Source organism: Carassius auratus, chromosome 23 (genome assembly GCF_003368295.1).
Source record: "Carassius auratus strain Wakin chromosome 23, ASM336829v1, whole genome shotgun sequence".
Taxonomy (NCBI): Eukaryota; Metazoa; Chordata; class Actinopteri; order Cypriniformes; family Cyprinidae; genus Carassius; species Carassius auratus.
Window position 1 is genome coordinate 8,336,100 of NC_039265.1, and position 16,175 is coordinate 8,352,274.

The window sequence follows — 16,175 nt, forward strand, 5'->3', positions numbered from 1 at the left end:
TGCCTTTGCTAAGTAACTATGACGTGCTCTCTCCATGACGTACCCTCTCCATGAAGACCCGGAAATTTCAGCAAAGGATAAATGGATGCGGTGTGGACGCGCCTGGAAAAACGGGCGCATCGCACCGCGTGCGTGTCGCGACCGCGTCGCTTCCATTATGAGAGTGCATACTGCGCGCCTACATAGGAAATAACGAACTTGAGCACGCAAAAGACACGATATGTGAACGGCCCCTTAAACAGTTCAGTAGTGCAGAGTTTACAGGTTACTCTTCATTTTGAAGGCTCAAAGTAAAGTACTCCCACTTCCCGCTGAATGCTGCAGAGACGCTGTTCGGAAAGCACGTGACATAAAACGAGGCCAGCTATTGGCTATTCGCTACTTCACCTGCTGTACTGGCTGAGTAAAACCTCCGGTGGCTCATTACTGCCACACTTTGGTCACCGCAGATTTGAAATATGCACGAAATGAGCCGCTTATGGCAAATAAAATTTATTTAGCGACGAATCGATTACTGAATTAGTTGACAACTATTTTAATAATCGATTTTAATCGATTAAATCGATTCGTTGTTTCAGCTCTAAAAGAAATGCAGCCTCGGTGAGCATAAAATACTTCTTTTTAAAAAGCATTAAAAAATCTTAACCCCAGACATTTGAAGTGCAGTGCAGATTTCTGACTGAGACACATTCCAAAATAACTGGATTTTGAACCTAACATTCCATACTGTTTCAATCAATAACAAAATAAAATGTTGTAATAAAATAAACAGTATCATTCAGTCTTGGACTGTGGCACAAAATCCCTGCTCTACTAGTAAATTATTATTTATCAAAAAATACATGTTTGTGCCGTCTGGTTCTGTTGCTTAGAAAATGTGAGCGTGGGAGTTCAAAATCCCACACTAAAGAATAGAATATAAAATATCAGCACGGTAATGTCTGAGGCATCATGACCGAGTTGAAATTAGAAGTCAGACAAAATTAAATGTCAAAAGACAGCGAAGATTAGACATGAGAGATCATTGCAGAGCTCATTGCTAATCATAATGTGTTTTTTTGTCTTTAGAGGGAAACCAATCTTGAATCTTCATTCCTAAACTGAAGGATCGGAGCAGTGTCCATCATCTGTCCTGAAACTTTTGGCATTTATCGTGACCCGTGACGTGATTGAGCCACCTCAAAGGATTACCAGACAAAGGCATCAGGTGAATAATGATTCATCCTGGCACTGGTCTGCATCACTAATTTCAGCTTTCTACAAACTTCGGCAGAGTGCCTCATTTGCATTCGTAGCCTTACATAATGAATATGCAAAAAAGGCTGAATCAGGCCAACTACTTGGACATCTCATGTCATAATATGCAGCGCTGCTTAATGTTTGTTTCCCATTTAATTTCAAATGTACTGCTGATGGAGAGGAAGAATTATGCTGCATTATTCATCATCAAAACATAGCTTTATTCAGGGAAACAATGCATTAATATTTAGAAATAGGGAGAAACACAGAAACCCTCTATTAGACCACATCAGCAAACCATCCATAAATTAATAAAATCGAAAACTTTGCAGGTTGCTTAGTTTGGGCCACTCAACTTAGTTTGAAACAAACACATAAATGCATAACATATATATGTGTATGTGTGTGTGTGGGGGGGGGGGGGATGCGTCTAGTATGTATAAAGGAAAAAACTATAAATCGAATAAATCTAAATATATACTTAGAAGTCTGAATATATAGACTGAATTTATATCAGTCTCAGAAATATCAGAATTATAAATCTGAATTTATAGATTCAAAACCGAATATATAAACCAGAATGTAAACCAGAATATCTAGTTAGGAGTCTGAATAAATATAAGGAAATCAGTATATTTATAAATCTGATTAGATAAGTGTAAATTCTGAATATATACATGTAAATCTAAATATATAGTCATAAATCTGAATATATAAATGTAAATTATACATATCTAAAAGTAAATCATCAATATATGATTATAATTCTGAAAATGTAATTGTAAATTTTTATATATATACAAAAATAACTTAAAAATAAATCAAATGTGTGTGTGTGTAATCAATAATACTTATTCATCTTGTGGTATTATTACTCATGTTGTTCTTCTAGGTTGTTTTTTGTGTCATAACAGACTGTTTTTCTTGTTTATTTACAAAGTAGCCTTGTAATATGTGGGAAAATGTATAATGATATCTCTTACATAACAGCTCTTATCCATTTCATAATGCAACGGCAGTACCTAGAGGAGAAAAGAACAAGTGAATCACCTCTTTAGTGGTAAATGATACAGCCCTCTGCGGCTGCTTTATATTCGTGCTGGATGTGTGTGTTTAGTTGCAGGTAGTGCTCGGCTCCAGCGTCTGCCGGAGAGAGTGTTCACTCTTATCAGGCCAGCTCATTCTTTACAGCGAGCAGTCCACACACCTTGTGTTCGGCCATAAATCACACATCTATGAGATCGACCCTTTTCTCCTCCGTTCTGCCTAAACCCTTTGGTACATGACGCTGTATTGGCTTATTAAGGACAGCAGAAGCTGATTTGATTAGATGGCTGCTGTCCGTAGGGAGCTGTAGAACAAAAACCACTCGTCAGTTTAGTGTCCTGCAGAAACTAAATGAGGAGTCAGTGTTTGTTTGTGCTGCCATGAGTCTTGTGGATGGGTGCCAGGGCGTGTTCTGAGGGGTTAGTGTGTTGCTAATTACAGTAAATCATAATCAGTCGTTATTGGATATTTATTTGTATGCATTCTTATTTTTGATGTTCTTAGATTGCTTATCATCATCCAACGTTTTTATGATGCCTAAGTTCAGTTGTAACATTTTATTAATTGTTTAATTAAGTGGTTAAAATGATTTAATTATCATGTTGGCTGGACGTTTGATTTAAAATGATTAATTTTATTTTTTTATATTTTGATTATTAGTTATCAGTCACAGCATGAAAAGTGTCTATTTAAGCATTATAGTGATGGCAATTTTAATGTTGGTTTATTGCTTTTTTTAGCATAATTTAAAAAAAAAAAAATTAGTGATCAGTCATAGCATTACCATTAACTTTTGATTTAATTATCATTTTGAAATTTGAATTATGGCACATCCCTATTTCTAAGGCCTTTTTTCCATATATAACATATAAAATTATTTATTTATTTTATTTTCATTGCAATAAAAAAACTAATATTGGTCCGAATTCCAATATTGGTGCATTACTTTTACTGAGGCCTTTTTTTAGGTTATTATTTTTATTCTTTCGATCTATTTTAATATATGCCAGGCGAGTGGTAGTTTAGAAATCATTTGCGGAATCATTCATGTGTGCTCCATGAATGTTGTTGGATGATTTATGAGTTTAATACTTAAGGTTAAAGATTTGAACCTGATCATGAACCTCTAACTGCACCTATGAGCAAAAGCAATAGTGATGATCGTCTTAGAAAGCACCATTAAGACAAAGAAACAGAAGAAAATGGTTTATAAAGAGCAACCGTATTGCTGTTTATTATCACCACGTGGAAAGGACATGTGAGGAAATGGCTCGTGATAAACGACGTGCTGCAGAAGAGGCGAAAAAAAAGTTACCATGTTTCAGTGCTCACAGAATAAAACAGTGGTGTATTCAGCACATTTCTCTCGGCTCCAATCACGAGGGCGGCGGCGCAATAATGCCTGTGTGCGATTTTCCTCCGTTGGCTCAGATGAAGAAGTCTAATGAGCGCCGGAGACAAATGTTCCTCCTGGTTTCTCTGTGAAATGGATGCCTGCATCACTCCAGAGGGGTGCTGTTAATTGTCAGGCACAGCACAAACAGTCCCAATTCTCTAAAGAAATTAAACGGGATAAAACACTGAGTTGCATTTAACCCTACTGTATTTTAAGAGAAGCCTGCAATGGTTCATCTGGGAAATCTAATTGCACTTTTATTTATTGGTAAATAATTTATGAGTCATGTGCTCCGTGTAAACAAATAAAACACACACACACACACACACACACACACATAGCCTATATATGATGTGATTCTGATTTTTGATTCTGTTTTTGATTCAATTCGAGTTCATTTTGGAATATTTCAGATAATGTTCTTTTTTCCCCCTAACATATGAAATAAATAATTTCTCTGCTAATAAAGTAAATGATACAGGGACCGTGTTTCAGACTGATTTGAACTGGCAGTAAGCAGTATTTTTTTTTATTAAAACAATTAAAAGAACCAGTAAAAAAAAAAAAAAAAAAACTGCCTAATGAGAATCATTAATCTTATGGATCTGGCTTCACAATTTCAATATATTGTTTTGGGCAAACAAAGTATTTAATAAAGAATATGTGTTTTTATTACCATAAATGAGTGATTTTTAAATATTATTTGGAAAAGATAAATAATTTCAACATTTTTAATTAAATAAATATTCCCAAATAATGTTACAATGCCCAAAATAGTCCTTAAAAAGTGTTTTCTTTATATAAAGTGTAATATCTAAATATAATTTAATAATTTCTTTCTTTTAATTTTGAGGTGAAATATGACCCTGAATGTAGTCTTTACTCTTTATAAAGTTGAAATGTCTGTCCATTTGCTTCAGACCAGACACAAGTCTGTCTGTCCGAAAGTCTTGTAGTTACATAAGCCTGTTGAATTACAGCCCACTCTTGTAAATCACAGTTAAAGTCTTAATTTCTTCCAGATCTCCTTTTTCCTCATTAGTAGAAGTCACACAGTTAATTAATTCCCTCACTCCCTCCTCTTTCATATGCAGATGAGGTGCTATTCTGCCACACAGAAGGCTTTAATAATGCATTCACTTGGATCGGGGAGCTGGTGTCCCATTTTCTGTTACTGGACAGAATGTGTGATCCGTGACAGCTTGAACAAATGCTCTTCCTTTCATAGAGTCTGATCAGAAAAGGATTTGGAAATAGACTAAATTGTGACTGATATGGAATTTAATCAAAACATGGCCTGGAGTCGATCCTCATGCAGATGTTTCCCAATTTCATTCATCAGTTCGGTGCTTGTGCAGTACTAACGCCTGATACGTCAGTGTGAACCATGCGCATCAATCCTCGTGAAGACAGGGCAAGCTCCTTATGAATTAGTTTTCAAGTTGTCATAGGCATGTTCTTTAAATGACAGCCCTGCTTTATATCGTCCTTTTAGGTCGATGCACTGGATACGTCACTGCAAGATTCATTCCACTCTCGCGTTCTGTCAAAAATCATAAAGGCAGCCGCACGTATTACACGGCTTCATCCCTGTCCACTCTAGGAAACCAATAGCTTTCGCCTTTCATACTCCACACGTAATGGACTGAAACAAGTGACCTAGCCTTCAGGCCTTCTCTGGAGATATAGGCGACAGCTCCCTTTAAAGGCTAAAAATAGACATAAAAGTTGGTTGTTGCTTGTGCCGCTGGGTTTGTCATAGGGAGCTGTGTGATTTCAGGGTCAGCCTTTGAGGGAAAAATGTGAGGACAGGAAACTTTGCCATTTGTGGTAAGGGCATGTGAGGACTCAGGCTTTAATGGAAGGTTTATCAAGTGCCACTTTTAACTCAAGGTTAATGTTATCTTAGGATGTGTCTTAATTCATTTTTCCTCGGTGTCCTGTACATTTGTTTGCAGAGACTGCTGTGGCATTATTTATATAAAAGATTCACTGTGGTTCATAATAAATATGATCTTGTAAACATGCTCCTAAAGAGCATATATATTCAATTAGCATATTTATGAGATTAATAACATTTAACCACATTTGAGGTAAATTGGGGTGTCTTCTTCTGAAATATATTACAGACAAATATGGAAAATGTAGAGAAGTGTTTGGAATTGGTAGACAAATTTTTTCTCTTAAAGTTAACCAACAACCGCACCTTAAATTTTCTGCAGCTACACAAAGCACATGAATATTTAATGAGGCTAGCATTGAGGCAGTGTATGATTAGTTGTGTATTGCTTAACTTACTGTTATATTCCAGCACTTGTGTAGCTTATGAGTCTCACGAAAAAGGTTTTCTTTCACCACAAATCAAAGGTAAGAAATAAAAAAAAAAAAGATAATAAATAAACTACTAATAACAAATAACAAATATTTTTTTTTAACTGTTGTTATTTTTTAAATATATAAATGATAATTGTATTTATTTATTTATTTACAGTAATAGCAATATAATGTGACCTGCATATGTTCTGACAAGCTGGGCAAAACATGCGCAAAATATGATTGTGGTTTTGCGCAGCTTGTCAGTGAACAATGGCTCAGAGTAGTGAATGCTTCTCCACGTGAAAGCATGCATGTGTCAAGATTTACCGCTGATTACAGAACCGGCTTAAATAGTGCTGATATTTATCCTGCATCACAACACTTTTCATATTTCTCCATTTATTTTATATTCCATAAAGGAAAGTAAGTCATACAGGTTTGGAATAACATGAGGGTGAGGAAATGTTTTTTGGAGGGAACTATTCCTTTAACACAGGTTATAAATTACCTTGAATAAACCCAGGATTTAAGATAGTGTGATGAAGCATGAGTAGTTCAGTGATTAAGAATAGTCAGCAGCTAAGCAGTTAACCACTTCAATATGTCCTTTATATGTTCCACCTTTTTTCTGTGAAAGACTAACACAAAAATCAACACACAAATCCCCTGGCGTGCAATAACAGCTCTGTAATGACTGATTGGGAATAGGAACCAATCCATCAAACACAGAAGTAATCTCAGAGTGACAGCAGCAGTTCCACTCCTCTGCGCAGTCTATCGGATTGATGGAAATGCTTCTCGATGTAATGCATAACTGCTGACCTGCCCTATCAGAACGGATGTCCAATACACTTCAACCCAATGAGATCCTGCGACGCAGAGACTGTGGGGAACGTTGAAAATGCTCATCAGCTGCAAGCCATCCAACATATAATTGAATAATATGGATGCTGTAAGCTGGTTTCGGTAGGAAAGAAACATTTATTGACATGTTTCATTATGTAAAGCACATTAATTACTACTTTATGGTTTGTTATAGGAGTATTTCACCCCAAAATAAAAGTTATGCCATCATTTACATGTTCTAAACCCTTATGATGACACAAAAATAGAAATGAATGCATGCACTGGTACAGTAGCTTTTTTCCCCCCATGCAACTATAAATTAATAGGGACTGGAGCTTTCAAGCATCAGTAAGCAATCAAAAGCAATATAAAAGTGGTCCATATGATTTGTATGCCATAAGTCTTCTGAAACCATATGGTAGCTTTGTATGAGAAACCTTGCATAATTTGCACCGTATTCAAAATTCAAGCTTTTGTGCTTCATTAAGGGAACAAATCATATAGGTTTGGAAAGACATAAGGTAAAAGTACTAATTTTCTAATTTACATTTTTGGAACAACTGTTAATTTAATTTAAGGAAACTCTACCTGAAAGATTTGATCTTTGTTCAAATATCTTGAATAGTTACAAAAAAAAAATCTAAAGCAGAAAAATAAGATGTATTTAAGTTCTTATTCTTTGTCTTGAAAGGTAGTGAAATTATAGCTGATTAGAAAGTGATTCATCCTTTCAACTGTGAACACGTTCAAATGTCATGAAGCAAATGTCTCTTCAGTCGTTTTAGGATCTGCAGCCTACGCCCTTGCTCCACTGGACATTTAATAACCACATTAACGTGCTTGTTCTAGCACCTTCTTTCATTTGCAGCTGTTACGTAAAGTCCTTTCCTGGAGTTTTTCCAGAGGCTGAATGAAATCTATTAGAGCTGGGAGTTGTGATGCTATACATCGATTTCAGAAATGACTCCCAGCAGGTCAAAGCATTCTCATAGGGCACTCTGACACGAGGATGAACCCTCTTCTTTTGCCTCAGGGTCAGAGTCTGCACAACAGACCATCAGGTGAGACAGTGAGAGGTTTGAAGGAGTTAAATGAGGACCGCTGAGGCTCCGAGCCCAGCGCTGATCAGCACTCAGTGATGCAGGAGGAGGAGGAAGAGGAAGGAGGAGCGAGCAGAGCAGCTGAGCCTTTCTGCTTTCAGTCTCTTGTCAGCGAATGCCAGAGCAGTTTCCTTTGCTGTGCTTCTCTGAAAACACACACACACCAGAACACTCTTCATTGCTGAATCCTTTCCTCTCCGCCTGGATAATGCTGCGCTGGAAAAGGAGCAAGTTTGTGCTGGTGGAAAATGAGTCCAAAAGCAAGCCAAAAAGTCTTGGAGCTGGACTGACTTATCATTCTCTGCTTTCGACTTTGCTCCACTCCTGTCCGGACCTCGTTCCTGACTGCCCGTTTCACTGGCTGGGAAGTGTTTTCCACAGCAAACGCCAGAAAGTGGAGCTCAACAAAGAGGAACCCACCTACAACGTGCGTTACCTGGGCAGCGTGGTCACCATCATGGCTAAAGGTGAAGATTGCACACAGGATGCAGTGGCTAAGATTTGGACTCGCAGCAGCTATGGCGAACAGAGCGCCAAGATGAAGCTCACAGTCGGGCCGCACGGCATCCGCATGGGGGTGGATAAAGGTGGCAAAAAGAAGCCTGTCCACCATTATTCGCTCAACCGTATCACATACTGCACCGCTGATCCCTTCCGGCCAAAGATCTTTGCGTGGATTTACAGGCATCAGGTGAAGAATAAAGCGGTGGTTCTACGATGCCATGCCGTCCTGTTGGCGAAGGCAGAAAAGGCCAGAGCGTTGGCGCTTAGCCTGTACCAAAACTCTACATCGGCATTTACAGAGTTCAAGCGACTAAAGCGGCAATCCGACTTCCGCCATTGCCAGCAGCAGCTGTTGGGTGAGGACATTGTGCCTCTTATGCCTCTTCGGAGACTTCTGAACGGCCAGTGCCACTACCAGCCACCTGCAGAAAAGCCTGGAAGCGCCACACGGCTCTCCTCAATTACTGAGGAAGAGGAGGAAGATGAGGATGGACAGAGGGATGCTGAATCCTTCAACACAAAAAACACAGGCACTCTCAGTCCTTCTAATACTCCAGAGAAAGATCTGGGGAAGATCGTAAATCGACTGGATGAGGTTTCGATTACCAGCTGGGATGAAGCACAGATGACTATCAGCACTCTGGTGTGACGTCAGATGGATACAAATTAGTGTCCTCACCACTGAGCCTCTGTCCTGTCGCCTTTCCCGCCAACCCACTCTGTCTGGTACGTCCATTGATGCACCGTGAAACAGCTCTCCGAAACTCGGGATAAGGTCACAAGGAGCCACAAGGAAGCGTTACACAAGCTGCATGGAGAAGAAGAGCCAGAAGAAGCACAATATAAGGAAGACCACAGGTACACCAATCATCCAGAGTTGGTCAAGAGCGTACACCGAAAAGCCTTTATCTACCCCTGACATCGAGCAAAGCTTAAACCACACACCCAAAGACGATGAAACATTCGTCTTGTACTCACGGCACAGAGTGATTTTCTGAGTTTGTGCCATGTGCTTTAGACTGATGAACTATGGCAAGGAACCGTAAAATGTGACTTTTTGTATGCCCAGATGGTTCATAACTGTCCCCCGGTGACATCTTTCAACTGGCTCGACTTCAGTGAGATGCGGTTAAAGCCGTTTTATTGGCATTGGGAGAAGCACTAATGAATTAAACCATAACTTAGGAATCGAGCCATTGACTTGGCATGTTTACTGCTACCATTCGTCATAGCTCTGCTAATCAGTAATGCATAACAAGTGGAGGCATCATCTGTGACGTCTGAGATGAGCCTTTTAAAACATTTATAAAAGGTATCTGTTTTACACTGTGATTTGTCTGGGACCAAATGACAGCAATGTATATTGTATGTATACAAATTGTAATTCATGCGGAATATGTGTTGGTGTAATGTGGTAGTCATAAAAACTCATTTCTATGCTGTTCACATGAAGATCGTAGCTCCCATCTGTCAACTCTGGCATGTGTTTTTGTAATTTCAGCTCATCGTATTAATCCTCTGGAAACTGATTGGGGGAAATGGTGATTTTTCTACTACTTTCATCTTTTTATGCACAATGTTGTATAATAAAATGTTTGCTTATATTAATTATTAATTATTAATTTTTGGAGCCCCAGCTTTCCATTTGTTTCATCCCGGGATGGGTTCATTTGAAAATGCAGACTGCTGATTTACAGGCTTCATTTTAAAAGATCATAATTCCTAGCTTAAAAAACACTTAATTCAAAAAGGAAAAATATCTATTGACAGCCTGTGAGTGGGCTGTGGAAGGAACTGATTTCATCTGAAGGGCATTTAGCTTTTCCGTCAGTGAGGCTATTAATCAGCAGATTGAATTGTACAGGAAGTGAGCATAAAACACCTGGGCGGGCAGCACAGAGCTTTCAGTTTGACATGAAATCAGCCAGAAGAGCCTTCAACAGCCTCTCAGCACATAGCTGATTACAACGGACAAAAGGACAAGCACATAAAAGCACGCAATGCTGTAAGATCTGCGTCAAATTCACCCCAACAAGATCTCCTTTCTGAAGTGCTGTTGAAATGGTTTTATTATTGGTGCTTGCTAGGACAGACATCACTATTGCTATTGCTTATACTTGGGGTTAGGCAATGGATTTAATCGTCCCATGCCATTTTCGAGCTATGTGGATGATTTAAATTTGTGAGTTATGCTCATTAGTTTTCCAAGTGATCAGATCATCTGCAATTTTACAAAACAAAAAAGTGTGGCACCACTTGCTACTGTGTACATAAAATGTGCAAATGTAGTTTGTTTGTGCTGTAACTATTTTTAAATATATATATTTTGTCCCTGAAATATTGTGGGATTCTTTGGGTGACTTGTTTAATTAATCTAAAATGACTGGGTATTGTGGGTTTCTGATCTTTTCAATTTTTTTTAGATGTTCTGTTCTGACTGAAATGTGAGTTTTTGTCAACAGGAATTAAAAGGGCCATATGATGCTTTTTTTGAAGATCATTATTTTGTGTATTTTGTGTAACAGAATATGTTTACATGCTTTAATGTTCAATAAACCAGTTATTTTTTAGATACTGTACATTATTGTAGGTCATGTTCTCTTAAACACGTAGTTTTCTACAAAGCCCCTCCTTCCGACAAGCGCTGTCTGCTCTGATTGGCCAGCTGACCCAGTGCATTGTGATTGGCCGTGGCGCAGTCTTAACTTGGATAAAGAATATCTCTTTGGATTTCAGACTTTACAGATATTCTTTATGCACCAAGAGTTTGTAACACTCCAAAGGGAAAAGAAAAATTTAAATCGCATCATATGACCTCTTTAAGACATATGCATGAAACGACAAATACAGTCAGAAAATTGCATCCAGATGGCACCAGGAAGGTTGAGATACCGAACTGGACATTAGTGTCAGTGATAGACACCATTTTGTCCCTGGAATGGGATCCTGTAAGTGTAATCTCACCTTGCTCTCTGACTGTCTCTGAAAATGTGAGTGTGGGTTCGAGTGTGAGAGTGACAGAATAATGGGAGTGAGGGATGTTACTTTTCTCCTATAAGCCTAAATGAAAGTGTTAATAGTCTCCCCTGGAGGCACCGAGGGGAACAAGGTGTGCTGGGCCGGGACATACAGGATCAATGAGCCATCTTTGAGGCATACAGTGAGAGAGAGCGATAAAAAGGATGACAGCCCCGTTTCAGGTGTGTGTGAGTGTGTAAAAGCGAGAGATAAAGAGAGCGAGACTTGCATTTGTATTCTTCAACAGCACTGTTCTCTTCCTTTGAACAGCAGCGCTGGATTCTACATTATTACTTCTAAACACACACTGTGCCAGATCAAATTCCCTCAAGGCTCAGTTATAAATAGTTAATTCCTGAGAAATATTTGCACAAATACTAACAGAGCAAAGATGTATGCTCCATTCAAATTTTGTTAACCAAAGCTTTGATAGTGTTTAACAGCTAAATAAAGGTGGTTTTATTTAAATCTTCAAATTAAATTGTCAAATAAAAGGGTGAATAAAACAAACCTGATTTATTTCCTGAACAAATATAGCTAGAGTGTTCAGAACTGAAAGTGAATTATTTTAAAGTCGAAAACCACATTGCTAAATTGTAGTTGAGTTGCATGCGTTGGTTCATTAACCGTGTATATCAATATTTGTTAAGAAAAGCTTCCAAATTTAATTATGTGATATCACATGGCTTGTATGAAAAGTTTCACTGTTGTTTAAAATTTTGGGGTTGGCAAGATTTGAAAATATTTTTGGAAGAAGTTTCTTCTGCTCACCAAGGTTGCATTTATTTGATCAAAATATTATTACAACTTAAAATAACTGTTTTCCATTTGAATATATTTAAAAATTATTTATGAATATTCAGCATAATTTCTCCCATTTTCAGTTTCACGTGGTCATTCAGAAATCATTCTAGTATGCCGATTTGCTTTTCAAGAAACATTATCTTATTATTACTAATGTTGAAGATGGTTGTGCTGCTTAATGTTTTTGTGAATAGAAAGTTCAAAAGAACAGCATTTAACTGAAATACATTTGTTTAACATTACATTTAATGCATGCTTATTCTTTAAAAATAATAATAATAATACTGACCCCAAACCTTTGAAAAGTAGTGTATACAGATAGTATTCCTCCTTAAACAGTAGGTTTCATGGCTCATGGGTTTATTTCCCAGCAGGGAATTCATGGATTGATAAAATTTATAACTTCAATGAAAAAAAAAAGTCGAATTGAATAATTCTACTCAAAACTTTGACTTGAACGTCTTAAAATGTTTACTTTTCAAAGGAAAAATGTGTTTAAAATGACTTTCCTTTTAAAAATATGTCAAATTATGAAAATAAACTTTAAATCTTCATTTAAATAATAATAATAATAGATTCACAAGGAACAAAATTCAATTCTAAGACACAAACGACTGCAGGAAATTAGATTGCCTGCAGTGCAATTGTTATGCAACGCCATCATAAATCAGGCCAAAAAACGTCTCCATGCTCCAAGAGTCCGAGCTAAAACATCCTAACTGTTTTTAGCACTACAGAGCAATATACTAACACAAGCCACCCACGAGAGACCGGGCCCAATGACACTGAATTTTGCATGACCTTTCAAAAACAGTGCTTGTGACCATGTGTATTTCATGGTCAATGAAAGATATTATTATCTGACAGTCCTCCTCCCAGTCCCTGTTATTGAAGCCAGTAGAATCTGTGAGACTTGAATATTTCAGTGTTTTCATCCAAAATATTCCCTTTGCTCGTGTGTTTTTCTGCAATTCTTTGCACATAGAACCAGATGAGGAGAAACTTTATGTGGTGAGGGATCTTTAAAGATCAAATCAAGATCCTGATGTTGAAGCCATCGCATGTTTTAGCATCAACATTAAAATTGAACTCACTGGAAAATAGAGAGAATAACGCAGATTAATTTTTGTCACGTAAATATCAGATGTTTGAGATTTGCAGCATTAAAGAAAACATGAAATCGACCCTATGTATCCTATTATTCTTAGAAAATAAATGGTCTTATTCCATATTATTCATTCAGTTATAGGTCTTTACAGTGTATGATATTTCAAAAAAAAGCATAAATCTGAATAATAACACATCTCTTTTCAACAAACTGCATGAAAAATATTAAGAGTTGAGGAACTAAAACAGATGAGTCGTGCATCTAAATGTAATATTCAAGATTAGGGATTTCTACAAACTCCACAGCCAAAATTTGAGCGATAGTGTAAGGGATGTTTTCCTTAGCAAGTGTCACTAATTCTAAATCAGTGCGGCAGAGAATTGTTTGATTGAGGGTCTGTGACTCAGCGCTGAATAATTGTTTGGCTCTTTGCTGGAGCACTGACATTTAAAAGGTGACATCAGTGTCACTAATGTTAGCAGAATAATTGAGGATATTTGCGCAACAGGGGCCAGTTTAGAGCACACCCTCTATTTCACACTATCAAGCTCATGATTAGCTCTTTAATGCTGAAATTTACGTCAGCAGATTCGCAGGCCAGCTGGCAATCATGTCAGATTTGAATTTGAGATGATCAGACTGGTGGAAAGTCTTGTCCAGAGATAGAGTGAGCGATAGTCAAATCATGTAAAGTCACATTTATTTATATTTAGCACTTTATGCAGATCACTTCCAAACAGGTTAGTGGTGGTGTTAATGTTACAAAGTTCATCAGTTATGAATCAAATTATGTCTCTAAAGACAATAGTGTCATTATTCACATGAATTTAGTCCAATGTTTATTCAGTTCCATTTAATAACTCTGTCAGGGTTGCAAAATTGAACCAATAATGAAACGACTTCAAAGGCAGCTCTTCCAAAGACAATAGTGTCATAAGACTAGATGATGATTGTTGTTATTAATAAGTTAATGAATAGATACATTTTGAAAATCTCCAAAATAAAATAAATTGGGTTTTTAAATATTAAAAATACACAGTTGTCTTTATATTATTATTTCAGTCTCTCTACTTTAAAATGTCACATTTATTAATTTATTTATTTATTTGCCGTGTCTTTGTCATTCTTTGTGAAATTTAGTTTTTTCACCAAATAATAGCACAACTCTCTTCGAGAAACTGCATGATAAAAAAATAACCATGGCAAGATGCAGTTTGTGTATCTGAAAATAAAAACTGTTTACACGACAATAGTGTAGTAAAAAATGGAAAAGTTTTTTAAAAGTTTCACATAAACAACAATCTTTTCAAATCGATTTGCGTTTACACATATACACGAAAACGGCCAAAAACGCTGCATTGCGTATAACAGGCCAGTAGTTGGTGCTGTCACCTGATTAGTAAACAGTACCTGTAAGGAAGTGACGATTATAGGATGTATATATCCTCATTTTGCTGAAGAAGCATTATCAAATTCTTGAACAGCAACAACAGTACCGTCTACTCGCCATTGTTGTTTGTGTTTGTTAAACACAGTCTCACGCCAACTCGTCATATATTGACGCTTGGCCAGGACACCTTGGCATCATCACATTTTTCGAAGCACAGGGTCCTCCATTGTTTTAGTTTGTTTGTCTAAATTTAATGGTTTTCATGCAAATAAAAGTACAGTCGCAGGTATTTATTCCAAAAACCAACCATAAACAAGCATTACTTTTTAGTACTTTTTAGACATTCCATATTATTGTTATATCACAACGATAAGCCTTTTGCACTGGCTTATTGATGCTAAGGGTTTCTTATTTATAGCAATGGAGGACATCGAAAAATGTGCGTCAGAAAGTGACGCCAGTAGTCCTGACCAAGCGTCAATATGTGACGAGTTGGAGTGAGGCTGTGTTGGTTTGTTTGCGCTTGCCTTTAAAATTGACACGTATTGCACATGTCTACATACCTAACATGTACTACGCACAAGCATGACGTGTTTACACAGAAACAAAAATGGTGGCGTTTTCAAAAACTTGTACTTTGAAACCCATTTTCAAAAATATGCATTTTCAGTCCCCAAATCGTGTTGTCATGTAAACAAACGCATAAAAAGTTTCCCGTTTATATAACAGGATCTTGCATCAGACAGATGAATCCATCATGGGGCACCAACATTGGGGAATAGACCCTAATTAGTAAATGATGTGTGTACTTTATCATAATGTAATCCTTCCTCGTCTCATTGCTGGGCTTGTTTTATTACTTTCCTATGAAAGGCAATATATTGGATTAGACCTTTTAACACGCTCCTCCTCTGGGTGAAATGCAACACCTCAGCTGATGCAATAACGCATCTATTTCCAATAAGATCTTTGGAGAACAGTTTCTACCTCTGGCAGCAGCTCTCAGACATTTTTCTGATTGCTACTTTACGACATGCAGCTCTTAAACCATTTATGTATTGAGAGAAAGATCCGGATGACTTTGGAATGCAGGCAAACAACCTTAACAAAAACAACCTTAAACAACCTATCAAAAATCTCCAGCTACCTCTGGGTTGATCTCACTTGCAGCAAAGAAGCACCGAGACCTAGAGCCAAAAGTTTGCGAAATGACATGACTGGAGGACATTCACTTAATACAGGCACTAATTAACAAACAAACATGCTCACATGCAAACTAGGCATGTGTGAAATTAAAAATTAATTGCAACTCTTAATCTAACAACAGACTTTTTTATCTCTCAAAAATCTCAGAAATAAACTGAAAGTTACCTTTTTTATTCCATGGCCAAAACCAACAAACAGACA

General features: G+C 37.3%; 1 protein-coding gene across 1 annotated transcript; it reads left to right on the forward strand.

Moving 5' to 3' along the window:
- The first annotated feature begins 7,810 nt into the window (after positions 1–7,810).
- On the forward strand, positions 7,811–10,999 carry fam43b (family with sequence similarity 43 member B). The gene has a single exon (XM_026199584.1). It carries the CDS (start codon positions 8,060–8,062, stop codon positions 9,095–9,097), a length of 1,038 nt encoding a protein of 345 aa, XP_026055369.1. The 5' UTR covers positions 7,811–8,059; the 3' UTR covers positions 9,098–10,999.
- The last annotated feature ends 5,176 nt before the right edge of the window (positions 11,000–16,175 follow it).

Excerpts from the sequence above, each read along its gene's own strand:
- fam43b (XM_026199584.1), top strand. The coding sequence starts at position 8,060 with ATGCCAGAGCAGTTTCCTTTGCTGTGCTTCTCTGAAAACACACACACA.